The following is a 27,043-nucleotide window of genomic DNA, read 5'->3' as shown; positions in this document are numbered from 1 at the left end:
GTATGATAAAATCATGAACATGAAAAAGGGGCAGTTTTAAAAGGTGCATTATAACAAGGGGACATACAAAACACTATGAATATATGACTTCTGAAAATCATGTATTTTTTTTGTATTTATTTTCATTTTTATTGTTAGGCGGTAATGGCTAGAATGGAATTTTCGCTTCGCGAATAGAACGAACCAGTGCAATATGTTGCTGCCATGTGCCTCGACGGCTTCCGTCAGTTGCGTTGTCAACAGGACCAAAACAGAAAACACCAGCAGCGACAGCACACGGGAGCTTTACTTCTGGCCAGTTCGTTGGCCATCAGCTGACACCTCACCTGTCTGGCTGCATTAACCCTGCCACGTCTTAGTTAACAGCAGGTAAACGGAATGCACGCGATGTTTTTATTTGGATTTACGGCGACTGTTTAAAAGCGCAAGAACAGTCGGTGCTCATCGGCACTTTAAAACTGAACGAAACTGACAGGGGGAATGCGGTGATGCGCCCAGCTATGCCCTGCGCTCGTCTTACCCATATATATCCCCCGATATGTGCTGTTAGTTGAGTATTTTATATAGGATGGGATGAATTAAGTACAATTGCGTTTATATGCAGCGTTTAACGTTAGTGTTATTACAGGCGGTCAAGAGCCTATTTTTCCCAGTTAAAGGAAACTGGGCAGCTCTTGTGCCTGGAGCCACTCCTGTCCCGTTAGATCGCCATCAAAACATTCAGCACACTGTAGTGATGTGCTATCTGTCAGAGCTAATGAGGTCTTTATAATGTTCAGACTGTAATAATGGAGGCCGTGTGTATTTACGCTAACGTTAGTTTATCAGGCTCCATATTTGGCTGTTTTGTAGACTGGTTTTCTGTTTTTGTGCTTTAGTTTGGGCAGCACCAGCTGGTCCATGTTAGCAGCTTATGCTAGTAGATTATCCTGACATATTCACCAACCTAAATGAGATAACAAACCATCCGACCATTAATGAACACTATGAGCGATCACTATGAGAGAGTGAAGATTGAGCTCCAGCAGATGAAGGCGGTGGAAAGCGAGGCCGCGGCCGACGAAGAGCAGCTGTCCCCGGCCTCAGTGTCTTCAGTCCCCGCTGACGCCTCCTTCGCGGCTCGGAGAGACATCTCCAGAAGTAGCATCAATGGGAGAAGTCGGAGTAAAAGTAGGAGCAAAGCTGACGGTCATGAGAGACAGGTGAACGGCAAACTAATGTCAGATCTGACGCCACAGAAGTCAGACTATTCACCGGAGAAAGGACAGAGCCGTGCGAGCAACGAGCAAAACATTAAAGGTACGTTAAGGCTTTTAAAGGGCAAAACGGCGGCAAACGGTCACGTTGAGTCATGCCAGAGACAGACGGAAGGGAAATGTGAGCACCATGGCAAAGAGGACGGGAGCAAGGTGGTCAAAAAGAGGAGAGCTGTGACGGTGGACACCTCCAAAGCGAAGACGTCTCTCGAAGCGCTGAAAATGAGCATCAGACAGCTGAAGTGGAAAGAGGTGAGAGCACCCCTATGTTCTGACACCTGACAAACTTTGACTTATTTACTTTTCATCCCGATTTTATAGCATGCCAACCGTTGATAAGGGAATTCTTGGATTTGGGTTTTAAAAAAGTACGTTAATTATTTATTCCATTCATTTTAAAGTAACGTTAGCCTGGCTTGACTTAGCAGATTTTAAAGGGGACATATCATGAAAATCAGACTTTTTCCGTGTTTAAGTGCATAATCCAGGTCCCCGGTGCATCTAGTAGGCCTACCAACCCAGAAAATGTGAAAAGTGACAACCTTTGTAGAAAAGGTTTTGGTAAATTGGAAAAGTAACTTTGTTTTGGTAAGCCTTTCTCTGCAAGCATGTCAAAATATCTGAAATCAAGAAATCTGATCGGCCTTCAGATTTCGCTCCCCTTCTGACATAGGAAGGGGATCTTATTATAATATTACCGCCCCTTAATCTGCACGTTTCCACCCACGGCGCCACTGTTGTGCCGAATTTCGACCCCCTGCCAAATTATTACCCCCCTCGTTGAAGTCAGTACTTGATTGCCTAATACTAACCCCACCCCTAATCCTAACCCCTCCCCCACAACTAATCCTAAACCTACCAATACTAGGGGGGTAATAATTTGGCGGGGGTCGAAATTTGGCACAACACCGCCATTTGGCTTTTGCAAGCGACAACAGTGTAACCAGTTCTAACGCAATGGCAAAAGTTCGAGCAAAGCATGCCATCTCTCACTCAGGCTTCAAGTTCATCCTTGTGGTATTTTGACCAAAAAATGTCACAGGCGTCTTATAAAGACCTCAGGGAACTGTGTCAACTTGTGTAAAAGTTAAGCATGACGGCAAGTCGATGAGATGAATGTAACTCCACAACAACTACATAAATGTATCCACTAACCATTCAGAAACGTCCAAGTGCAGTCTAAAAGCTGCAACCTCTTCCTGAGTCTCTCCGTAAGGCTGCACTCCTCTACTGGTTATTTCTGAGATTTTGGATGAGTGAGATTATTTGCATGTTTTGTTATTGCCGGTGTTGTGCTGAATTTCCAAATGATTACCCCCCTCGTTGAAGTCAGTACCTGATTGCCTAATCCTAACCCCTCCCCCACAACTAATCCTAAGCCTACCAATACTAGGGTGGTAATAATTTAGCGGGGGTCAGAATTCGGCACAACACCGGAGTATCCGAAGCTCGTGTAAAGGTTCGGCTCTCTTCTGAACTGAGGCGGGGAGCAGCAGCTCATTTGCATTTAAAGGGACACACAAAAACGGCGCATTTTTGCTCACACCCAAAAAGGGGCAAATTTGACAAGCTATTAATAAATGATGTTTTATTAACAAGGTTCGGGAGGAGCAGGTGCAGATAATTAACCCAATTAGCACAAGTGGAGATCAATCAGTAATCAACTCAGGACAATATAAATAACAGCAGAACCCACCTCTGTTCCTTGACAGTTTATTCAGCATCCCACCTCCACCCCATCTCCTCACTTTTAGTTCCATCTCCAAATATGCATAACCTTTACCGTAATAATTATATGTAGATGTGAACTCGTGAAATGATCTGGACGGTATTTTGAGCTGAAATTTCACAGACACATTCTGGGGACACCATAGATTTATATTACATCTTGTGAAAAGGGGCATAATATGTCACCTTTAAACTATCAATCAATATAGAGCTGTTGAGTTTGTAGTCATAAAACCCGGAAACAATTAGTACTTTTGAACCAGTTGTTGGTTCCCTGAGGAATTTCCTTCCTGGGCTTTTAAACATCAGTTTTTGATTTATCAGTAAAATAAGGTCTGTCTTTAACATTATTTGAAGAGACTTTCACGTTTTGTTCTAGAACATACATTATACAACAAGTTGATGAATAAGGACTAGAACCACAAGCATGCGAGTTTAATGTGCTTAAAAAATCAGGCAACAACCATTGTAGTCTTTTTAATAATAATAATAATAAAAACCTCACCCAATTAAAAAATTCTTAAAGTTTTAGGTCTGACTGTGTAATTTATGCTGAATAATTTGTTTTTATGATTGTTAGAACAAAACGTCTGGTTAAGAAATGTGTAATGTGTATCTTAAAATTGTATTTTGCAGGCTTGGTTAAAAGTTATGGAAATGTTATAAATTCCATCACTACATTACTATAACGAATGTATATTTTATATGAAATATAGTTATGTTTTTTAATCTAAAATGTTTAATTGTCTTGGTATTTCTTTCAAAACTCGTTAGACAAAGTGATTTCTAATATGGGTACTTCTGAATGCATCAGTCAAAAGTCAAACCAGTTCACACATTTATTTGATTGATCCCTTAGCAAATCAGTCTATATATTGGTCAGAAAGTGTAAGAACCAGTGGATGCAACACTACCTGTACAGAAGCTTAACTGCTGCAATATAAAACTAGTATCAGTTTTAATCCTACAGTTATCCCTGATGTCACATAAGCTCACCCCTCAGACCTGTAATAGACTTACTGCAGGAAGTATAGTAGATCTTTCATTTGCCCTTCTTTATTCAAATGGTGACCTACAAGGCTGAAATACATTACACAACTTTTGCATAGATTGGGTAGTGTATGATGGCCACAGACTAATCTAGTTGGTAAAAATGTTTAATATTTTGAGGCAATTTTAAAAGGCATATTGCTTAATTTGCTATGTCTTCTAGCAACATGGCGCATGTTTCTGTATAATTTTGTTGTGTTTGGAACGACTTATAAGACTAGTAGTGTGTGATCTTCAGTCTTTTAATGTATGATGGCAGTTTTTCTCTGTAACCGTTTTCAAAGTCTGCAATTGTATGATGCCTAATGTTTGGAGCCTGTTCAGTCGTGTAGTGTATTCCCGTCTTTATTAGTCTCACTGTTCCAAATATTCTCACTGTTCCAAATATTTCAAAGGTAAACAATTCTGCCTGGAATCGCAATTCTGCCTGAATCCATTGGACGTATCTGCACTTTTTTTAGGCTCCCACAATGTAAACAAACACTTACTCATGGCCTGTAGGCTTAATATTTCAACAGACATTACCAGTCTTTAACCTTGTCCTTCCACACCATTTGAAGAACACCCATATATGGTTACACTTGACCGTTTGTGTGAAGTCACTCTGCATTAAAAAAAGAAATGCTCATAAATACATTGATAAACTGTCAAACTATACTATGCATGACGTTCAATGTGGTGCACAACACCTGGCAGGCTGGAGGTGGTGAACGGTCCTGCTGAATGAATGTCTACACCCCATTCTACTCGACTACACTGAAACATTATGAGCCTTTGTAATTCAAAGCTGCCTTGTTAAAGGTCGGTTTCAAGTTTAAGCGTATCCATTATACCTTTTATCCTGTCTGCTACAACAAAGGCTGATTCAAGGGCAGGAGGAGTTCCCACCTGCAGTTTTGAAAAGTTTTGAAGAGACTATCATTTCTTGAAGTTATTTAGAAACGTATAGATCCAAAGATCAATTGTGGCAGTGAGAGACTAAGTATGATATAAACTGTAAGCGGTTGAGTAACCCTAAACCAAACCCTAATCGTAACTCTATAGTAAGTACATGTAGTTAATTAATATTACTCAGTACTTATTTGAGTGAGTACAATGTAAGTCACCTTAAAATAAAGTGTAACCGAAACACTCGCGTGCGTTATGTCTCTGATAAACAGCATGTTGAAGCCGCTCAGGTCGGCATTTTCACCCTCTTCTCGAAATCCTCGAAAAGCGATAACTCATTCAAAACATCTGGGCCCGTATCCCTAAAGAATTTTTGTGCAAAAAGTGGCTCCTAGCGGCCAAATTCTAAGAAAATTCTCAGAGTCATGACGTTTTCTTAGAATTTCCCCTAAAAGTGACACGAAAATCCCAGTTAATATAAAAGCTATTCCTCAAGATTCCTAGCGCTTAAAAGGGCTCCTAAGGCGAGATCTGCTAAGAGCAGGGAAGAGGACTTTTAGTGGCTTAGGAGTGCCAAATTTTCCTCGTAACATACCTTTATGTTCGTTCACCAACTGGGCCAGCAACAAACCTTGCTCCTCAGTCCAGTTCGGCTTGCGATTCCTTTTTTTCTCCATTTTCTGTGTTTGTAGGATATTTGTTAACAAGCCTTCATAAATAGACCAGCCAGCAATCACAGACATTGATAAAAGCTGAGCCGTGTTACCCTCGTTAAGACCACACTGAGTTGTAACGTTGCAATTTCTACTTCATTAAGGACAGCCCCTTGAGATAGGCCATCTTGTTTTCAATGGGGTCCATATGGGAGTGAAAGTACAAAATATGCCAGCTAGGATATTAATATGAGCAAATAAGACACGAATCATTATTTGAACAGGGTGTATTGTAATGAGCTTAAGTTTTCACATATTTTAGATTCTAATGTTAGGCTATAACCCCTACAGCTTACTATTCATTTTCCAGATATTTTCTTGAATGTGAAATATTATTTACAATTACAGTCTGCATAAGATTAGAGTGTATAATTATGTTTATTGATTTGAGGGTACATCCTTTGCTCATTATCACCAAAAGTTCATTTTCATCAAACTTGTAGGATCAACCAATCACGGCTTTTGAAATGATGACTCATACCTAGCAACGGGGTCAACCACACCTCCTCACTAAGATAGGATATTCCATCCATTCCTTGCTCAGAGTTCACTGAAAATGTTCTGGAATCACTTCTAAGCTAAAACTCCTGGCAAGGAATTTTTAGGTTAAGTTAGGAGCTCTCTGAGAGGATTCTCAGAATCTTTAGGGATACGGGCCCTGGTAGGTAGTTTGGGTTTTCCTGGAAAAATGCAGATCCTGTTGTAAATAATAGTGAAAAATCCCTTTTTAAAACTGTTGTTCCATTATCAAGCAGATTTTGACTTAGTAACTGGTAGTGTTGTAAATATCATGAAGAGTGACACTTGATTTTGATAGCATACTTTTAGACAATCTACCAACTTTGCATGTTAACCAATTGTCATTAGAGTATTAGTATACTGAGGGTATAGGATTAGTAGAATAAGTTGACATCTTCTTGAAAGTTACAGTACTTATAGTAAAGTTACTTACAGTTGAATACATGTATATTTATGATATATGTGCCTTCAGAAATCATTCTAATATGCTGATTTGATGCTCAAGAAACAAGAAATCAAGAATGCACTCCCCCCATTGTACAGTTGAACAATATAACATTATACACTACCGTTCAAAAGTTTTGGGTCAGTGCTACATTTAAATTTTATTTTTTTTAAAGAATGTATACTTTTATTCAGCAAGGATGCATTAAATTGATCAAAAGTGACAGTAAAGACATTTATAATGTTACAAAAGATTCTATTTAAAATAAATGCTGTTCTTTTGAACTTTCTGTTCATCAAAGAATCCTGAAAAAAAAAAAAAATCTATCTAAGATGGAAATATAACTTTAAAAGTCCCTTAGTGAGGAATGAGGAAAGTGCTTTTCAAAGGACAGTTCTGACTCATGAGATGCATTGATGATATAGTGTATAGGTTGAATTGAAATAAATTTTTTCTCCAAGTTTGGAAGATTTTGCCACACAAGTTTCGTGACAGTTTCACGTGTCTTTTACCTGCTAAACAATTCCAAGTAACTTAATTTAGTTAAGGCTAAAGGTGATTGGATTGAAAAGGCATGTCCCCATTTCCTGACCTGCTCCACTGCAACTCTGACAGAGCGTTAGAGTCTTTGCTAACCCTACTGGGAGCAATACATCATGATGCATCAAACCGATTTATCAAATAAAGCTAACATGCTAATATTTTGACTCAAATTGAATGAACAATGACAGAATGTTTTATTTTTGGGTGAAATTCTGAAATCAGTCTGAATAAAGATAATTAAGAACTAGCCATTAGTGCAGTCAGTACACTAACAATAAGTGCTGGTGGTCACTAAATCTGACAGATGTGTATATCGATATTTATCCAAAGAAGGCAGATCTAGTTGAACTGCCCAGTTCAGTTTTACCCTGCCTCAATATTTATTAAAACATAATGCAAGAAGTAAAAAATAAATAAAAAATTGTGTTTCAAGAGGGAAAAAAAATGGATCGTTTATGCCAGTTTCATGCAGTGATCTATCAAAGTCACACATGTGGGCATTAGTGCTGCACAAAACTGCTGTACTTCAGATTTAAGCAACTGGAGCGAGTAAAGGTCAATTGTTAATTGTTCTGGTCTGGCCTGTAATGTCTGTGTTTTTGAACACACACACACATGTTGAGAGAGACAGCGACTGAGCATGGTCCGCATGTGATCAGCCGTGTTCACCGTAATGTGCTTCTCTTTGGGAGTGTTTCAAGCTCTGTCTGGTTGCCTGTTTTGATCCTGTCAGTATCTCAATGATTAAGACTATCAGGTTTAATTGTGGATGCTTGCAATGCTGACGTTGTTTCGAGAGGATCGATCCTCACATAAAAATATTGATACCAAATGTTGCAACTAGCCTAGTGATTTTCTTACTTCTTACCTTGGTGGAGAAATAATGAACTGATCTCTATTTGAATGAGAGCTGATATTTCATTTCATTTAATTTCATTTCATTTATTTATGTGTTCTCTTTTCATGGTAATGCAACACGAAATGCCACAACAACAATCCAACAAACACAACAAAAATACATTCCATGACAAGAAGAACAGGAGTAGGATGAAGAAAAAAAATCTTATAAACTCCTACACTATTATATTAAAAACATATTGACAGAGATACACTTATTACAACACACTATATTAAAGGCACAGCTAAATGTGATGTTTATTATGATGGGTTTATGTGAAGATTATGTGAAGATAAAACTTTTATTTTAAAATAAAAGTTATAATATTTTAGCCTGTTAAATGTTAAAATTATGGCTTTCAATTAAACTGTTAAATGGTTATAATTACTCATTTCATCCCAAGAAATTGAGAAAAGCCCCTTTTAATAGAGACATCAGTAGCAGCATTCAGTGATACGGCCTTCATAGTTAGTAAACATATGCCATTAAACAAATTAACATCTTTATGTTGTTTTTATATTAATGTAAAGAGATTAATTTAAGAGATTCAGTGTGAAAATATGTATAACAATATGAAATATGTGATTAATTACAGAAAAATATATAGTGGCAGCACTAGTGGGGACATTTTCACAACTGTATACCTGTAAACCTGTGGGAACTCCTAATCTGATCACAGATTTCAGGTTTCCTCTGTGCACCAGGTGACCAATATAGGAACACCTCCTCACACTCCATTAGCCTGTTAAACAGTGACATGATCCTCCCAGAATACAGCTGGACACACGTAACCTAGCCTAAACTAAGCACACTACCTGCATCCTGATTAGTGCCCTTGATAACCTGCATCACGCTCCGCACACACTGTAGGCTAGTCACACCAAGGACGAAAAAAATCTATCAATATTAAAGAATAGCTGAGTTCATACCACAGCTATAATGATAACAGCACAGAGAAACGTTATCATTGGAATCACTTTCAGAACAATTTTATCCAGCTGATGAATGATAAAAACATTGACAGCCAATCAGAATCAATCCTGCAACAATGAACTGGAGAATTTAAAGTGACAGACAAGCACATGCTTAGAATAAACAGACTGATATTGTCCGCTGGTGTGGACGCTAATATAGTTATCTTTATGGTTATCGTTCTTGGTGTGAACGGGCCTTAATGGACCAAAATCTGCATCAGTGGTCTGATGCATTTTCACTTTAGCTGTAAATTAATGATGGCACATATCTAAACAATGCCTCTGTAACTGACACTGTTGCTGTTGTAGAAGTATAACTGTTCCGACAATTCATGTAGAGTGTAGCAGCCCTCAGCCATAATGTATACACTGTGAGTAGAATAGAGTTGTTTACTAAAATAATTATTGAAAAAAGACTCCTGCAGAAGTGAGCTGTTGTTATTTTGGTACAGTTAGTCGTAAACATATTGTTTTTTTGTGTCCTTGTCAAAAGTAGTGTATGACATGTTTATTGTGTTGTGATTGATAGTTCTCCTCCTGTACTTTGCCTCAATTCTCTTCTTTCTTTTGATCCTGCAGTTTCCGATAGGTAGGCGGACAGCCTGTGATATCTACTGGCACGGTGTCTCGTTTCATGACAATGAGAACATCGTCTCTGGGCAAGTCAACAAATTCCCAGGTAAACTTCACTAAAAGTAGAGATCTTGTCATAGTCGAAACATCATCTCTCGTAAGTCAAGTCTTTCCCCTCCAGCGATTTAAAAAAAAAAGTTGCTAGCCAGTGCCAGCATTTTGGAGAATTTTCACAAAACTTTCATAGCCCCCAGAATATTTAGTTGTATGAATATATGAACATGCAATATGTTAAAAGAAAGAACCGAGCCTCTGCTTAAAAAAACAACAACAAAAAAACAAACTATTTAGATATTCTAGGTTCATGCATTCTTTTTTTTTATCAACACTTGAATGTGGGTAAGTTTCATAAAAAACAACATTTTGAACAAAAAGAAAATCGCGGACTACAACGTGCATAAGCAATGATTTTATTGCTTGTTTCTGCTCCTTTTTTTTGCCTGTGTTTTGATCAGGAGATTCTGTACTCTTTCAGAAGATGTGTAATAGCGCCCTCTACCGTATAATAGTGAAAACACGGAAAGCCGGAAAATTCCGTCAATGGTGGGGAAACGGTGTCTTATAAATGACGGTAAGTTCCGTCAATAGTGGGGAAAGAGTTAATGAAGACACTACTATTAGCAATTGGGACTGTTTCATTCATTTCTTTTTCTTATTCCCACTCTGATAATATCTTAAAATTATAAGAAAATTATAAGAATTTAAATGATGATGGGATCGGCTATTAAAGGTCATTCAATCATAATTTTAAAACCAGAATGGTATTTGCTTTCAAAATGGTTAATCCGGTATTACCGGTAGCTGGATGGCAGGTGGTGCAATGCTGTACTTTTTGCTGCACAATTATCTATTTGAACTAAAAATTCAACTGAAAAATAAATTGAACTGACTAAAAAATAAAAGGAAATAAAATGATTCATTTAAACACAAGGATTAGTTCTGCCAAAAATAAAGGAAACGTCCAGTGCGGTGTTAGAGTAGAGAACATAGGGAAATCAGCAATAGTGCACATTATATTTTTCTACATTGTTGTTTTAGACTAATTTAGTTTTTAGCTTTTAGGCTCACTCAGATGTGGGATATTTTCATTCGTTATTACAAGCAGGTATCACATTGTTCCTTACCATGGCAACTGCTCATGTGCTTGCTTTAAACACGCTTCTCGTCTATGAAAATGATTACCATATTATACCGTGACAAAATAATTCAACAGCGAATATCTAAATAATAGCTTTGGTCATTTAACCTGGCAAGCAGGAGATTTTCAACATTAAACAATCTCTTTAAAGCATTAAGGATGAGGCTGTTAAAACAGGGTTGTTATACTGTTGTAAATAAAGATCAAAACAAATGATTGAAAAACAGTTTCAATGTCATGAACTGATATAACAAAGTATACATATAAAAACTAAAAACATTGGATCACAGAGTTGAGTGATCTGACCTGTTTGTGTGGTTGAAGACGACGTGATATTTCAGTAAGGTCGACACAAGCAACAGACAGATTTACTGTCCTGTGGTTCTGATTCCTGTGGAAATAAATATGCCGTTTCCTGATCTGCTTCCTTAACTATAATTACTAAAATGGAAACTAAGTATATAAATAAACCAAAAATATGAAATCTATTAAAAACAAAACAGAAATGTTCATTAATAAAAAACAGTACTAGCTTTTATCAGAAACATTTACTTTGACATAAAGTAAGTCATTTTGTGCTTACTTTTAGAGGCAGGTTCTCAATCATATGATGAGTATTGATCACTGGACTGTTCTAGTTTTCAGCAGTGGAGTCATTAAGGAGTCTCAGGGGCTGCTGACTCATGGGTTGGATGTAATATGGCTGTTTTCATAGCTGTATTGACAGTTGCTTTCACACAGACAGCACGTCCAAGCTGTGTGCCAGTGTGTGCGCCATGAAGCCATTGAAATCAAATGAACAAGTGATTTAATGAAACTGCTGGGAAACAGGGAAATCTTTTTGAGAGAATAATGTCCCAGTAGGGCCATAGAATGATGGGGAACTGCATCCGTTCTCTGACCTTTGTGCAGTTTCTCTTAGACTTCACTCTGTTTTCTCATCAACTGTCCTGTTCGGTCAGCAGGAATGATAGAGATGCTGCGGAAGATAAACCTGAGTCGTGCTGTGCGGACCATGCAAGAGCTGTTCCCGGAGGAGTACAACTTCTACCCACGCTCCTGGATACTGCCAGAGGAATACCAGCTCTTCTCCACACAGGTACAAGCTCAATGAAATGGAGTAACAAACTCATGCAACTTGATTAGGACATGGTATTTGTGAAGTCAATAAAGAGGACTTTTACAGGAGCCACATCTTCTTCTTACTAGATACCCAGTATCTAGTAAGTGTCTTCTATTAGCTGTCGTCCCCTGCAGTGTTTCTCAGTGGTGTATCTATAGGTAGATTGCGGTGGTAGTAATTGGTCAGGACAGAATCACAGTAAAACCAGGTTAAGCAGTTTAGTGGCCACTGGTCAGCAACAACTAATTGTGAATGACAAGTTTGTTACAGGATCTTATAGTTACAGGCTTTGCATCTTCAATCCCCTTCTGCATGTCACGGTTAGCTGTGTGCTTTATTTGTTCAGATGAGCTGCTTAAAGGGGATTTTCTCTTACACTGTCCGTTTAAATCAATTTAGTTTTTACTCTTTATTTCTCTTTTTGAGATACCTTATTAGTTGTTTATATTTATTATTACATGTACATGTACATGCATATTTTGTTTTGAGCTTGAGTGAGGCAAGACTTTAGAAATGAGAAAAGCTGCAGAGGGCAGCAAAGATCTGCGGGAGGTTCTTCAAAAAGGGAGAGCAAAATATTTGCTGATGCTTGCTGTCTGAAGAAAACCATTGCATTAGTTGGAAATATGAGGTTTAGTTTACTAACCGTAATGATATTTGTGGACAGTCACGAGCGCTCATTGCCTTTAAAAAAAGTATTACCTTTTTAGCAGAACAGTTGGATCAATATTGTTTATAATCTTGAAGTGTTGTGTTATCATTCAGAGCACTTTTACTGGAGACTGCTAAATACAGTTCATGTTAACCATTTCAGACCCTCACATTAGTAAGACAATGATTTTGCGTTAACTTTTATTTATAGTTTTCTCGAAATAACTTGCATGAAATCTATGTGTATATATAGCTATTCAAAATAGTTAAAAATAAAATTATTAATAATGTTAAATTAATTCAGATTTTAGAGTAGAAATAAGGGTTAATTCTTTGCTGGATGGCAATAGGCTTCTTTGATTTTTGTAAGCATATTTGAAAAATAAATGACTGTGCACCTTCTACTTTTGTCCTCTCTTTTTTTTTTTTTTTTTAAGATTCGTCTCCTGAAGGATAACGATTCAACCCTCAAACCCACGTTCATCGTCAAACCGGACAGCGGATCCCAGGGCGACGGCATCTACCTCATCCGTGACCCTGCTGACCTTCGGGCTATCTCAGGTTCTCAGATCAAACAAGCCGTTGTTCAAGAATATATCCAGAAGCCCCTGCTCATCGATAAGTTGAAGTTTGATATCCGCCTCTATGTTCTGGTCCGCTCGTTGGAGCCTTTAGAGATCTACATTGCTAAAGAGGGTCTGTCCAGGTTCTGCACAGAACCCTACCAAGAACCCAGCCAGAAGAACCTCAGTCATGTTTTTATGCACCTTACCAACTATTCCCTTAATGTGCACAGCGGGAACTTTGTCCACTCCGACAGCTGCAGCACGGGCAGTAAACGCACCTTCTCTAGCGTCCTCTATCGCATAGCATCTAAAGGAGTGGACATCAAGAAGGTCTGGTCAGACATTATTGCTTTGGTTATCAAGACAGTAATTGCACTTGTGCCTGAACTGAAGGTGTATTACCAGGCAGATATACCGCCTGGAAAACCAGGACCGACATGTTTCCAGGTATATTTGCAATGAATTCTTTTGTGTTTGTGATGCGGTTTGCATTTAGGTGTCCTACATATAGGTCATTCAGATGCGAAAAATGAGCACACACCCATATGCTGTTAACTATGTTTTTCCTTCAGCAGGCGACCCCTAATCCTCTGCAAATCGCTGGTTTTCGAAGTCATTAAAATCTAAATAACAGAAGATGATGTGTCCCAATTTTAGATCCTGGGCTTTGATATCCTGCTGATGAAGAACTTGAAGCCTGTTTTACTAGAGGTCAATGCCAATCCCAGCATGAGGATTGAACACGAGCAGGAGGTGAGGGTGCAGATGTTCTTTGTGATTCAAATAAACAGGTACTTTATAAACAGTACTGGGGCAGAACTGTTGTAAAGATTATAGTATATATCATCATGGTACATGTCCAAAAATAAAACACATGGTATATACTACTGTTATAAAAAAATGAATACTTCTATTTAGCAAGGATGAATTAAACTGATCAGTAGTGACAGAAAAGACAATAAATAAATAAATTCTGTTCTTTTGAATTCTTACATTCATCAAAGTATCCTGTAAAAAAAATAAAACTGTTTTCAATACTGATGTTATGAAAATGAATATGAAATGTTTCTTGAGCATCAAATCAGCATATTAGAATGATTTCTGAAGGATCATGTGACACTGAAGACGAGTAATGGCTGCCGAAAATTCAGTACTGTTTTTTCTGTATGTTTGATCAAATAAATGCAGCCTTGCTTAGCACAAGACTAACCAATCAACTAAAACTAAAACATTAGTTTTTGACTAAAAACATTGAAGGCTCTTACTAACCCCCAACAAACATTGACTGCACTTTTGTTTACAGACTGAGGATGTAAACATGAGTTTGTTAGTATGCTGATTATTGACGCCAGACTGTATGTTACAGGTGTCACCTGGTGTGTATGAATATGTCCCGAGTCCAGTAGATGAGGAGGTGAAAGTGGGTGTGATCAGAGACACGCTGCGGCTCATGGACCCCGCTCAGAGGAAACAACACGTAACGTGAGTCATAGGCTTTAAGACTTTTGGGTCAGTTGATGGTACAGTGTGTATTTGTGTGCGCAAACTGCGCATGCCAACCAGTGCATGTTGTCATCCTCGTGGAGCTGAAATAATGGCTTGTTGAGCTGCAGTCATAAGCCTTTCAGATGGGAAAATTAAATTCAGGAAATCCTCTAATGGAATTTAACACTTGTGTGGCCACTCTTCCTCTCTCTCTCTCAGTCATGGAAATGCGGATGGCCTCGTGCCCCATGAGCGGGATTGTGTCTCATGCATTCGTCCTTTTATTGTAGCTCATTGTACATAGCCACACTTAGTGAAAAGTGTAGACACTTCTACACTTTAGTGTCTGGGCCTGGGGGGAAATAAAAGTCAGGCTGCCATTGTTTCCGAGGAAAGTGTGGAGTCAGCTCAGAGTTTCATTGAGACGTGAGAGTGGAAAAGACTCTGTATGCACATTTCTGTTTAATATCTGCTAATTTAGCCTTTAGATGTGCATTTTTTATGATCTAGCACAGTTGTCTGGTTTGTGGTGTTTAATCATGCTTTTCTTTCACTCTGTTTTCAGTTCTTGATTATGAATAAGTCCTTGAATTGTTCTTACTCAAAACTGCCAAGTATGTGTGTGTGTGTATATGTATGTATTGACATGTTCACATTTGTTCTGGAAGATAAAAGAACTTAATTTTCACTCATTATCCTGTACTATTGGTTCTTAATTGTTTCCTTCTCAATCACAGTCTTCACTCTTCAGTCTCATTCTTCAGAAATCATTCTAATATGCTGATTTGGTGCTCAAGAAACGTTTCTTATTATCACAGATGAAAACTGTTCTGCTGCTTATTATTCTTGTGGTAGCCGTGATACTTTTTTGATGAAAAGAGTTTAAAAGTATAGCATTTATTTTAAACAGAAATCTTTTGTAACATTAACCATCTTAACTGTCACTCATTCAATTTATTGCGTCCTTGCTGAGTAGAAGTATTTTCTTAAAAAAAAAAAAAAAAATTCATATTGACCCCAAATCTGTTAACAGTTGTGTTTCTTATTTACACCTAAAGGCTGCATTTTAGTAACTAAATGATACACGCTTATATTTAATATTTGAACTAATCCGGTGACAGCTGTTGTACAATTTTTGTTTGAAAGTATACAATGGCTATGATTAGCCGCTTTCCGACCAAGTAGTTCTAGGAACTTAGTTCTAGGAACTGTCCACTTCTAAACAGTTCTAAGAACTACTCTCCCCTAAACTCGGTTTTGCTGTTTGCGTTCGCACTGGCCAAGTGGCCATAGGAACTGGTAGGAGGGGTAAGGGAGTGACGCAGGCACGGTGACTTTTATTTTGACGGCGTGACAGACCTTTATTTTGGCGGCGCTGAGAACGCCAGAGCAAACAATGAATGCTTGCATTCTCTGTGTTTATTAGTTAGCAATCTATCTAACAGTACAGTTTAATATGTTATTAGATAGAACTGTAATAGAAAGTAGACAGTATATGAAAAAAGGTTATTAGCCTATGTGGTTGATGTCCAGTGTTGCTAGCTGGGCAGATAAACATAATCATGTTTGGCTTGGTCCCCTCAAAGTTGCGTTGGATTTTCTCTTCAGCGTAAAGGTTTAGAGACCCATCTATCACTGTTTTCCATGTTTGTATAGTTAGTTTCTGGAGTAAACATAGGCTATAATCTGTGTGTTTACATTCTAGCTGTTTTAAAAATGGCGGGTGCTGGTCTTCCGCGTGCGTTCGGTCAATCAGCGTACACTAACGTCACGGATAGTTCCTATAGTGCTGGTTTAGACCCTACTCTGAAGTAGGACCTAAATTAGTTCCTACAAATGGAGTTCCTAGAACTAAAATCGTTCCTAGTTCCTGCGGTGCGAACACGCCGACATCCGGGTACTTTAGCCAATAGTTCTAGGAACTGTGAAAAGGTTCCTCCGGTCGGAAAGCGGCTATTGTTAATGTCCAGCTTTGGACGATTTAGGGATTGCAAACTTGTGATTTTGTTAATTTGTTTGATTTCATTTATTTTGTCTTGTGAAACATTTACATAGGGTAGCCTATGCTATGCAGATTCTTCTGGGCAGCAGTAAATAAAGAAAATTATTACATGGCTTGGTTGAATTCCAATGTAGAATGTGGTCTGTTATTTCTTGATAACAGACCGCTGCGAAGTATAACACACCGTTGCCATGAAAAACAGAGCATTGCTATGGACGCGGGATTCTAACCGTAGAGACGGAACGGACTATTTTCTTTAGAGGAAGCAATACAATCGTTTTTAAATCAATAAACTCCTTTTTAAATCAATATTTTGTGTCAAATTAATGATTTATTTGGTGGGTAGCCATGTAATAAGTGGGATAATGTAGAGCGAGGCGGTTGTTATAGCGAATACAACCCCTTCAGGCCGATTCAAGACCCGATCAGCCTGTCGGGGTTGTATTCGCTATAACAACCGCCTCGCTCTACATTATCCCTTACATAACAGTTGTTCTTATTTAAAAAAATAAAAATAAATAATAATTGCTAAAAGTCTTCCAAACTCTGTAAGGGGTATGAAACCCTTAGAAGAAGAAAAAAACGTACTCACTAAAACTTTTTCCTGCAGACTTCTAGTTCTTACAAGGAGTATATTAGTGTGTCATAAATACATTTACATAAACAAATAAACAGTCTCCCCTGTTGGAATGTCTCTTATGGTCGAGCAAACAAACTCATATTGGCACAAAAGATTGAAGGAATAAAATAAATCAAGGACACTCAGAGAGAAAGTTCTTCATGCTCAGTCACAATCTCTTTCATCTTATAACCTTATTCAGGTCAACCAGAAATAACAAACCTTCAGTGCCGGTCTGAATCTACACGCCGTGATCACAAACTCTTCTGATTCGCTTCCTTTGATGCTTTTTGAAGCTATGCTGTCCTGAGTACGATTGTCACGGCTAATGCTGACAAGTAGACAGTCACTAAGGCTTTACGGAGCCTTCACTAGTGTTGTATAATGACAGTCTATTCCTCGCAGGGCTCTCAGTTATATTTGTGCTGTTCATCTAGTGCTGTCGATCACGTGTCTTGTTGGACCAGTGTATCTTACGCAGTTTCAGAGGCTTCTGTGGGAAATTAGCTCAGATGACCCTGAGGCGATTCGATGTTTATATTCTGTCATGTATGAATATGTTAGTCATACAGTATCTAATGAGATTATACTAAAAGTCAAACCATTTTTTTTTGCCCGTTATAGAGCCTCCGGCAGTCACGGAGACAGGTGTGAAGCATACCATGGTACACATAGTAATTTTTTAAGTTTTTTTGACAGTGGATTTTACTAATAAAAATTCTCCTTAACATTTTGAAGAACATGTTGAAATGATTTATGTTGATTGTATTAAGTTTGTGGAGCCGAACAAACCCCTCAGATGGTGAAGATGGTGTATGTGCGTGCTAAAGGTTGTATGTGAGAGAGAAGACTCTTCCCGTCTTCAAGTAAACCTATTAAGTGTGTTAGTTAAGTCATGTCAGTGTCATTAGCACTTTTACCCTAAGTCTCGAGCCACAACCTTCAGGTCAGAAGCCATGGAAGTGCATCTACTGAGTTACTTACACCAGTGCTGAAATGCAGTCATCTACACACAACAAACTGCTTTTGGTTCCTCGGCCATCTGGGCTCAGTGCACGTGTGAGAGGACTGCAGTTCGCTCCGTTGGTTTTGTGATTGTTAAATAATTGTTTTTCATTATGTTGTCCTGGGGTAAGTGAGAGCGAAAGAGGGGTTTAATGAGAGAAAATTGTAAGGCTTGTGGTTTGTGATGCTATTCACTGAGGATTTCTGTTTCTTTTATAATTTTTTTTTTAGTTCTTTTGGTTTGAAATTCTCCATTCTCCTACTTGACAGATTTTCTTTGTTTATGCATTATGCTGTTATCACAAAATCTTGTTTAGCTGTTTCTACCTGTTAGCTCATCTACCATCTTAAATGTGACAAAATATAAAAAGCGACAGGAAGAGAGAGAGAGTAACTTAGTACAATATATACACTCACCTAAAGGATTATTAGGAACACCATACTAATACTGTGTTTGACCCCCTTTTGCCTTCAGAACTGCCTTAATTCTACGTGGCATTGATTCAACAAGGTGCTGAAAGCATTCTTTAGAAATGTTGGCCCATATTGATAGGATAGCATCTTGCAGTTGATGGAGATTTGTGGGATGCACATCCAGGGCACGAAGCTCCCGTTCCACCACATCCCAAAGATGCTCTGGTGACTGTGGGGGCCATTTTAGTACAGTGAACTCATTGTCATGTTCAAGAAACCAATTTGAAATGATTCGAGCTTTGTGACATGGTGCATTATCCTGCTGGAAGTAGCCATCAGAGGATGGGTACATGGTGGTCATAAAGGGATGGACATGGTCAGAAACAATGCTCAGGTAGGCCGTGGCATTTAAACGATGCCCAGTTGGCACTAAGGGGCCTAAAGTGTGCCAAGAAAACATCCCCCACACCATTACACCACCACCACCAGCCTGCACAGTGGTAACAAGGCATGATGGATCCATGTTCTCATTCTGTTTACGCCAAATTCTGACTCTACCATCTGAATGTCTCAACAGAAATCGAGACTCATCAGACCAGGCAACATTTTTCCAGTCTTCAACTGTCCAATTTTGGTGAGCTTGTGCAAATTGTAGCCTCTTTTTTCTATTTGTAGTGGAGATGAGTGGTACCCGGTGGGGTCTTCTGCTGTTGTAGCCCATCCGCCTCAAGGTTGTGCGTGTTGTGGCTTCACAAATGCTTTGCTGCATACCTCGGTTGTAACGAGTGGTTATTTCAGTCAAAGTTGCTCTTCTATCAGCTTGAATCAGTCGGCCCATTCTCCTCTGACCTCTAGCATCAACAAGGCATTTTCGCCCACAGGACTGCCGCATACTGGATGTTTTTCCCTTTTCACACCATTCTTTGTAAACCCTAGAAATGGTTGTGCGTAAAAATCCCAGTAACTGAGCAGATTGTGAAATACTCAGACCGGCCCGTCTGGCACCAACAACCATGCCACGCTCAAAATTGCTTAAATCACCTTTCTTTCCCATTCTGACATTCAGTTTGGAGTTCAGGAGATTGTCTTGACCAGGACCACACCCCTAAATGCATTGAAGCAACTGCCATGTGATTGGTTGATTAGATAATTGCATTAATGAGAAATTGAACAGGTGTTCCTAATAATCCTTTAGGTGAGTGTATATTTTATTGCATAGGACACCAGTTAAAATGGTTAAAGTTTGCGTGGTTATAAAGTTGTCAGTTTTACATTATAGTTTTCACAATTACAATTTAAAAACACATTTTTTGTAAACTGTATTTTATATTTCTTTTTTTAAATGCTTTATTAATTTTTCTGTTACTTGTAGAAAATATATAAATGTATATAATAAAATATGTAAAAAAAATAAATATATATATATATAAGATATACACACACACACATACACACACCGCTGCTTCCTCAATTTAGAGATTCAATGTTGCAGGTCTACACAAAGGATTTTGTGTGTGTGTTGAGTTTAACCTTTATTTCTGTGCCAACAGGTTAAACACGGGGGGCGGTTCACCAGAAGACGCTATTGCTGTGGAGACAGGAAGTGACGAGAAAGAAAGCTCGATGGATTCTCTTCCAACTTTGTGTTTAAAACAAGTCTTCCCCAAATACACCAAGCAGTTTAATAACTTGCGGGTCGTGGAACGCATTGCTGCCATTTTCCTGCGCTTCCTTGGCGTCAAAGGAACCATGAGACTGGGGCCGACCGGTTTCCGAACCTTCATCAGGCAAGCCATAAGTTCCTGTAGCTCGACTGTTAGAGGATGGCAGTAGCAAAGCCAAGGTTCAAACCTTCAAAGCTACATCTGTCAAATGAAGACATGTGAATCTAACAACCATTACATTGATTGACACGATTCTGCCTCCATAGAGCCTCTTAGTGTTTCCATTGTCAGAATAAGGCAACATTGAAGTGTCACATACCACATTAATCGAGTGTCTCCTTTAGGAACTGCAAGCTGAGTAACAGCAGCTTCTCGATGGCTTCAGTGGACATCCTGTACATCGACATCACGCGCCGCTGGGCTGGAATGCTCCCCGACTCCAGAGAAGCAGGCAAGCAGCCCACCGATCACGATGCAGTTTACAGCACATCTTCACTCCCGAGGCTGACACACAATCAAAAAGCTGTTAAACAGCCTCCAATAAAAGACACATTTGCAACCATTCATCATAGCGCATTTCCCCTCACATGCAGTCATAAATGAGATCGTCAGGGGAGATAATTGACAAATAAATTCACTTCTTCGTTCATTTGCCCAGTACTTGTAAATTGGAAAAATACATGGCCAATCAACTAATGCCACATAACCAAATTTTCAAGCTCTGCCTCAATCTTTCATATTTTAATTTCTTTAATGTTTTTTTTTTTCTTTCACTTTGAAAAGATACTTTGGTAAATGGGAACATTTTGTGTGCGCGTGTGTGTGTGTGCCAAAGCTAATGTGCCCACAAGTCATTTCTGCTTTTAAATGAGCACTGGTAATATTCGTTGTGATGGTGCATTAGGTTAGGTCATGCTAGCATCGTTTTCTTGGAGGAACGTATGAAATGAATAATGCATGCCAGGCCTTGCTTCTCCTAATCAAAAGAGAGAATGAATATATACTTGAGTCTCTGTGCTCCTAAATGGCCAGAGTGGAATGACGTGAGCTGAATTCCGGAACATTTCGGAAGGTTGCACTGAATTTGGTCATTAGCGCCTTGCAGTTGGGAATCAACACACACACTCATAGAAGACAAACTGTGTGGCGAAAGGAAAGTAATAACTGGTGGATAAGGTTGATATTTATAAATAATAGAAATAGCTGTTTAAAAGCGGTGGTGGGTCAGGCTGTTTATCCCCGAGGAGGAAAGGGAGAGATAGCGCTGCCGTGAACTTCATTAATAGTAATACATTTACTATTGAGGAATGCTGACTGGACACTTGGACAGAATACTTAAAGAAGGAAGGATTTATCGGTCTTTGAGTTCCCCTCTTCACTCCTATCCATCCCAGAGCTCAGTCTACTTTGTTTGACAGGATAATGCTGAGTTCTTTAAGCGCTCCTTCATTAGTCTGCTTAATGAAACCCATTTTCTCCTTCTGGGAAACAGCATTGCTTTATTAATTGTCGCCATCCATTCTCAATGTACACATATTTCTGACCAGCACAGCATGTAGCCTCTGTTTTATTTCTAGATGTATTTCACGGCTCCATCATGTCTGCAGCGAGGGCTCATTAACGCTCAGTATATGTAGTCAGACAAGAGATCCGCATCCATCTTCAGGCTCAAACCCCCTAAGGGTTCCTGAGAACCTGAATATTTGTGATAACAGCAAGTGGCTTTCCATTGAAATGTGCAGAGAAAATTTCACAGCTCTCTTTCTTCATGTTTAAAATGTTCAAAGTTTCTCTGTTTAGACGAAAGCTGTCTGTATTTTTCTCCCTCGACTCTCAGGCTCAGATGTGACCTTGAGAATTCACTGCTGATGATTTGCACTTTTTTTTTAGCAGGAACATAAATATAGATTAAGTTTTCATCAGCGTGGAGATACGTCTGAAACCCCATACACTAAATAATACACAGATGAAGTTTATTATAATTAATAAACAAGCAGAAGGGAAAATCTGCCATACAGACCCTTTCCAAAAAATTCGAATATCATGGAAAAGTTTATTTATTTCCATAATTCCATTCAAAACGTTAAACTTCCATAGATTATAGATTCAGGGCCCACAACTTAAACGATTTCAAGTATTTAGTTGTTTATTTTGTACATAATTTGGGCTTCCAGCTCATAAAACCCACGGGAAAACAGGATTTCAAAAAATTAGAATATTACATGAAATCACACAGTAATTACACAGTGATACCATGGTCATTGAACCAGGTTTTGGTTCTTTTGGCAGTGTGGGCAGGTGCAAATCCTGCTGGAAAATGAAGGAAGCATGAAGTGCTCTGAAAATGTCCTGGTAGACGGCTGCGTTGACTCTGGATTTAATAAAGCACAGTGGACCAAAGTCCTCTTTTCTGATGAGAGCAAATTTTGCATCTCATTTGGAAACCAAGGTCCCAGAGTCTGGAGGAAGAATGGAGAGGCACACAATCCAAGATGCTTGAAGTCCAGTGTGAAGTTTCCACAGTCTGTGTTGGTTTGGGGAGCCATGTCATCGGCTGGTGTTGGTCCACTGTGCTGTCCACTCAACGCAGCCGTCTACCAGGACATTTTCAGAGCACTTCATGCTTCCTTCAGCAGACAAGCTTTATGGAGATGCTGACTTCATTTTCCAGCAGGATTTGCACCTGCCCACACTGCCAAAAGAACCAAAACCTGGTTCAATGACCATGGTATCACTGTGTAATTACTGTGTGATTTCATGTAATAATCAAATTTTTTGAAATCCTGTTTTCGTGGGTTTTATGAGCTGGAAGCCCAAATTATGTACAAATAAACAACTAAATACTTGAAATTGTTTAAGTTCTGGGCCCTGAATCTATAATCTATGGAAGTTTGGAAATAAAAAAACTTTTCCATGATATTCAATTTTTTTAGAAAGGGTCTGTCTGTATGTACACTTCTGATTAAAGCCTCTTACAACTTGGAAATAATGTCACTAATGGCTTTTCTCAAATCTTTCATTCTCCTGTCAGTATACTATTTAAATGACAAATTACATGTATTGTCTTGTTTGGTTTGTATAGATTATTTGGCAACACTTTATTTTACAGGGTCATTGTTACATGTTACATGTGTGGGCGACGAAGTTCCATGAGCCAATATCAAAGTTGGCACGAAATGAAAATTCTTATTTTTCTTAATGCATGGTATTGATCTTATTGCAAATGATTCATCCATGCATGTTTCATTTTTAATCAAAATGTCCTAAATGTTGTAAGATGGGTCAAGAGGAACAGTTTCTTCCCACAGACTTTTTCCCTCTTGTGCAGTACCCCACTTTTTTGTGCAATATCGTTGTAAATTAATTTAATTCTATTTATTCATATTATTATTTAGCCTGGCTAACGTCAGACCTTGTCTCATTGAGACGTGGTCTGGGAACCACATGTTCATTTTCTCGTATTTGAGGCGTGGTTTACGAATGCCCAGAGCCGTTTATTGGGCGCTACGAATGTCTATCAAATGCGCCTGTTCGTAGCTCATAGCCAATCGTTTCAGTTATACCAGATGACGTATGTAGAGCGACAGAAATTCGACGAGGAAGAAGACGATGGGTCAGAGATTTATGTGTACACGATGGCGTTCAGCAACTATTGCCGTTTGTGCAAGACAAACATGAGGGTAGAAGGTATATATGGACACTCTACAGACATGTTTTTATCGAAAAAACCATTATGAAATGGTTTAATGCTAAAAGTTGCTCTTTTTTCAAAATAAACTTGCGTTCTAAACTACTTAGAACACTATCTAAGGCTGCATCGAAAGGTAACTTCGCGTCTGCTGCCATGTTGGATCCATAGATATAAACAAACTGCTTCGGTGTGTCGCATAGACGTTGTCATCGTCTTGCTGCTCCCTCCCCGTTCTGTGATTGGTCCCCTCGCTGAGGCGAAAATCTGGTCCATGGAATCCAGGCTGCCTAGCAGCGTGAATAAAATCGCAAGGCAGCATGGGGAAACCCAGGCTAATTATTATTCACAATACTGTAAATATGTTCATTATCTGTAAATGTTTATTCTGACTAAACCTATCTGTCTTTTTGACTTCGACAGTAAACCCCAACACATGATTGTATATTTTAACTAAGGAAGCAATTTGTTAATTTTGAGCATCTAATAAATGTAAGCTCTCTCTCTCTTTCAGGAATGTGTCTTCAGGCATTTATTGAGGCCTTCTTCTACATGGCAGCGCGCAGGTTCAAGGCTGTACCCCTGCGGGAGCAGGTGCTCTTGTTGCTGGAGGTGTGTGAGGGGGCTCTCGAGGGGCAGAGCCACAGTGAGAAGCCACGGCCACACCGGTCACAACCGACTCAGTCATCAGCGCCAAACACGTTCAGCTCCCCAGCACTGACACGCCGACACCATCTACGGCAACAGCCGATGCAACTCGCTGCTAAAGCAAACGCAGAGAACTGACAATCTCACACACACAAACAGTTCCATGTCTTCTGAGGAATGTCCAGAGGGCAATGCCATGTGCTTTTGAATAAATAAACAAGAATAATGAACCCAATATCATGAAGTATAGAAGCCAGGATAGATTCACTCTCTGTGCAATAGCTCAAGTTGAATTGTTTATACACAGCTCAGATAAAGATATTTCGTTCACCACACTACACAGAATTTTTTTTACAGAATACATCCATGTGTGTGTTCTGATGCCAGTGCACTAACACTCAAGCACTTGTTTCAGTGCTAAACGTGCGGACAGTGTGTGTGTGAGCATGTGACTTGTGCCACGATGCTCCTATATGCTTACCTTCAGGTAATGGGTAGTATTTGTGTGAATCAATCACTGCAGGGATAACAAAGCATCCTTGTGAAAATATCCCAGGGATTCAGTTTCTTAAAGGGAAGGGATGCTGTCGTAACACCACTTCACTTCAGAAAAGCAGCTAATTATCTCAAATGGCCACCTTTAACTAGGCAGAACAACACGGTGGCCTTTCGTTAGGGAATGTTGTTAACACCAGGCATGGCACCAAGTGCACTCAAAGTTTACGAAGTTGTGTTTTATTTATACCCATAGAGATTTTATTATTTATTGTTTTTCACTTAAGTCATTTACTGTAGCTTTACTGAACTGCATGTAGAAATGATGATAGAAGGGAAAAAAGGGGTTTGCTGTGGTTTAATGCAAGTGGACATCTCACAGGATTAGCACATATTTACACAGATCATTTAATATCACATTGCAGCTGCTGGCATCTACATATACACATTAGGCTTGACTGAGATGCACTTTTTATGGTCATGAATAAACATAGCATTTCAAACAATACACTGTATGGTTTCATTATACTTCTTCAGTTGTTCTCAGTGTATGCACACACACTGTGGGATTGGTAAGATTTTTTAAATGTGATACATTTAGTCTTATTGATGAAAACAACAGCATTTATTTGAAATAGAAATCTCCATATATATATATGGAGTATAAATACTTTGTATATATAGTATATATACTTTGGGTTCAGAAAAACCATCAGTAGGAAACAAACCACATTTTATGATTTTGTCGCATTATGCTTGTCAAGTGAATGATTCAGTAATGAAGACAACAAAGCAGGGATATGAAATAACTAAATAAAACTTTAATTATTCTAGTTGCAAATGTACATAAATTGCACAGCCACAATTGTACAGTTCTTAACATGGACAAATTTCTCTGTACATTATTATTCTTGTCATTGTCCTAAAACAAGGCAAGGGTCCAGCCAATACTTTACTTTAAACATACTTACAAAAATCTTTTCTACAAGGATTATAAAACATACAACATATTTTAGGTACTCATTTATAGATTTTATATATTTTCTCTTTATATCATTTATTTCACATAGCTACTATTTCACATTGACTGCTTGAAAAAAAAAAAAAAAAAAAAAACGATGCGCAAATAGTTTTACTTGCAAACCTTTCCTAAACTTTGAGAACTGAACTGAAGCCAGATAAAGACACATCTGATGAAAAGAACTGAGACGACAGCAAAAAACTTTTTTTATTAAATTTTCTAAAGAACTATTTTTTGACTCCCTAGTAGCGTCCCATGTGGATGAAAATAGACATAATGACTCTGCAAAACCTCAGACCTCATTAAAAGCAGAACATGAACAAACGGAGAAGTTGACAGCCGCGTCTATGAGAGAAAACTTGTGAAAAATAAATATTGGTTCCCTTTTGTGCAACAACACGAGCCCCAAGCCGAGTTTAAAAGTTGATCAAATGCATTTTAAATGACCCTAGACACTGATCTGCCTTATTCAGACAGCGCTGAAGCATTTAGTGCATGCAAAACTACTTTACCAGGCCATCAAAAGAGCATGTGATTGGTTGAGATATCTAACACAGTCCAATTGTTAATCTAATGACATTTACACTGTATCTGCACTTTTGTTTGAGTTGAAGGATTTAGCGTTTGGCTACAATGCTACGAATGATAATGCTACAAATAAAACTAGTGACAAATCAGAGCTTCCCTGGATTAATAATAACAATGAGCACCTTGAGTTTGCTACATGTTCATGGAGCGAAGTAAACCCAGGTGGACACGACAAAGGGGAAAAGTGCATAGTCTTCAAAGCATTTGAGAAGCTGGGGCGACAGATGCGGTTTGTGCTTGTTAGATTGTTGCCTCTCAATCTGATCTCACATTTCAGACACAAATCAAC

At 38.7% G+C, this 27,043-nt stretch overlaps 1 protein-coding gene across 1 annotated transcript; it reads left to right on the top strand.

The window, feature by feature from the left end:
- The first annotated feature begins 220 nt into the window (after positions 1 to 220).
- On the top strand, positions 221 to 25,649 carry ttll11 (tubulin tyrosine ligase-like family, member 11). The gene is made up of 9 exons (XM_084413794.1): positions 221 to 1,508; positions 9,594 to 9,693; positions 11,751 to 11,884; positions 12,997 to 13,572; positions 13,783 to 13,878; positions 14,492 to 14,607; positions 20,201 to 20,437; positions 20,659 to 20,765; positions 24,517 to 25,649. The coding sequence occupies exons 1-9, from the start codon at positions 978 to 980 to the stop codon at positions 24,786 to 24,788; spliced, it is 2,169 nt and encodes a 722-aa protein (XP_084269920.1). The 5' UTR covers positions 221 to 977; the 3' UTR covers positions 24,789 to 25,649.
- Positions 25,650 to 27,043: the final 1,394 nt, after the last annotated feature.

The sequence above is a fragment of the Rutilus rutilus genome, assembly GCF_951802725.1.
Source record: "Rutilus rutilus genome assembly, chromosome: 7".
Lineage (NCBI taxonomy): Eukaryota > Metazoa > Chordata > Actinopteri > Cypriniformes > Leuciscidae > Rutilus > Rutilus rutilus.
Note: the sequence above shows the minus strand (reverse complement) of the source record. Positions and strands in the feature narration are given on the sequence as shown.